The sequence below is a fragment of the Gavialis gangeticus genome, unplaced genomic scaffold (assembly GCF_001723915.1).
Source record: "Gavialis gangeticus isolate Ggan-Ray unplaced genomic scaffold, GavGan_comp1, whole genome shotgun sequence".
NCBI classification, from domain to species: domain Eukaryota; kingdom Metazoa; phylum Chordata; order Crocodylia; family Gavialidae; genus Gavialis; species Gavialis gangeticus.
In genome coordinates this window covers 42947072-42947682 of record NW_017729031.1, presented here as the reverse complement: position 1 = coordinate 42947682, position 611 = coordinate 42947072, and the positions used below count along the sequence as shown (strand labels likewise).

The window sequence follows — 611 nt, the reverse complement described above, 5'->3', positions numbered from 1 at the left end:
AGTCTGGCTCTTCCTGCGGGCTGCCAGTGAGCAGGGCTGGGGGGAGGGGGGCGCACTGACCCACCGCACGCTGGCTCTGCCCCAGACCTGCCGGACGCGGCTGCCCTCTGCCACGTGGTGATGCAGCTGCCACCGGCTAACCGGGACACTCTGGCCTTCCTCATGCTGCACCTGCTCAGGTGAGGGGCTGGTTTTGGGGAGGGGGCCGCTCCCCTTCCCTCTCTTGCAGGGCCCCCTGGCTGCCCCGTGGCCCCGTGAGGGGGTCTCTTGCCCCTTGACCCCACCCCACGCCATGCCGGCTCAGACAGGAGTCTGCCTTGGGGCCAAGCCCTGGAGCATGCGTGGGCTGGGGGCTGCTGCTGCCCCCGCTCACTGAGCCTGGCTTCCCCCAGAGTCGCCCGCAGCCCCGCCTGCAAGATGGACCGGGCCAACCTGGCGCGTGTGTTCGGGCCCACGCTGGTGGGGTACGGCTCGGCCAACCCCCCACCCCTCACCATCCTGGAGGACACCCCGCGCCAGTGCAAGGTGGGCCGGGGGGAAGGGGTGCCCCTGCCCGGGCTGCCCCCGACTGGTTGCATGCCCCCACCCCGATGCGCTGGGGTGGTGGGAGC

The 611-nt window shown here is 72.2% G+C and overlaps 1 protein-coding gene across 1 annotated transcript in view; it reads left to right on the top strand.

Moving 5' to 3' along the window:
• The window catches only part of LOC109301600 (rac GTPase-activating protein 1-like), a 16110-nt gene that overhangs the window by 9313 nt on the left and 6186 nt on the right, over positions 1 to 611 (top strand). The window contains exons 12-13 of the mRNA XM_019522835.1: positions 86 to 179; positions 393 to 525. Of these exons, the coding sequence (XP_019378380.1) occupies positions 86 to 179; positions 393 to 525 (227 nt within the window). The remainder of the gene's footprint in view (positions 1 to 85; positions 180 to 392; positions 526 to 611) is intronic.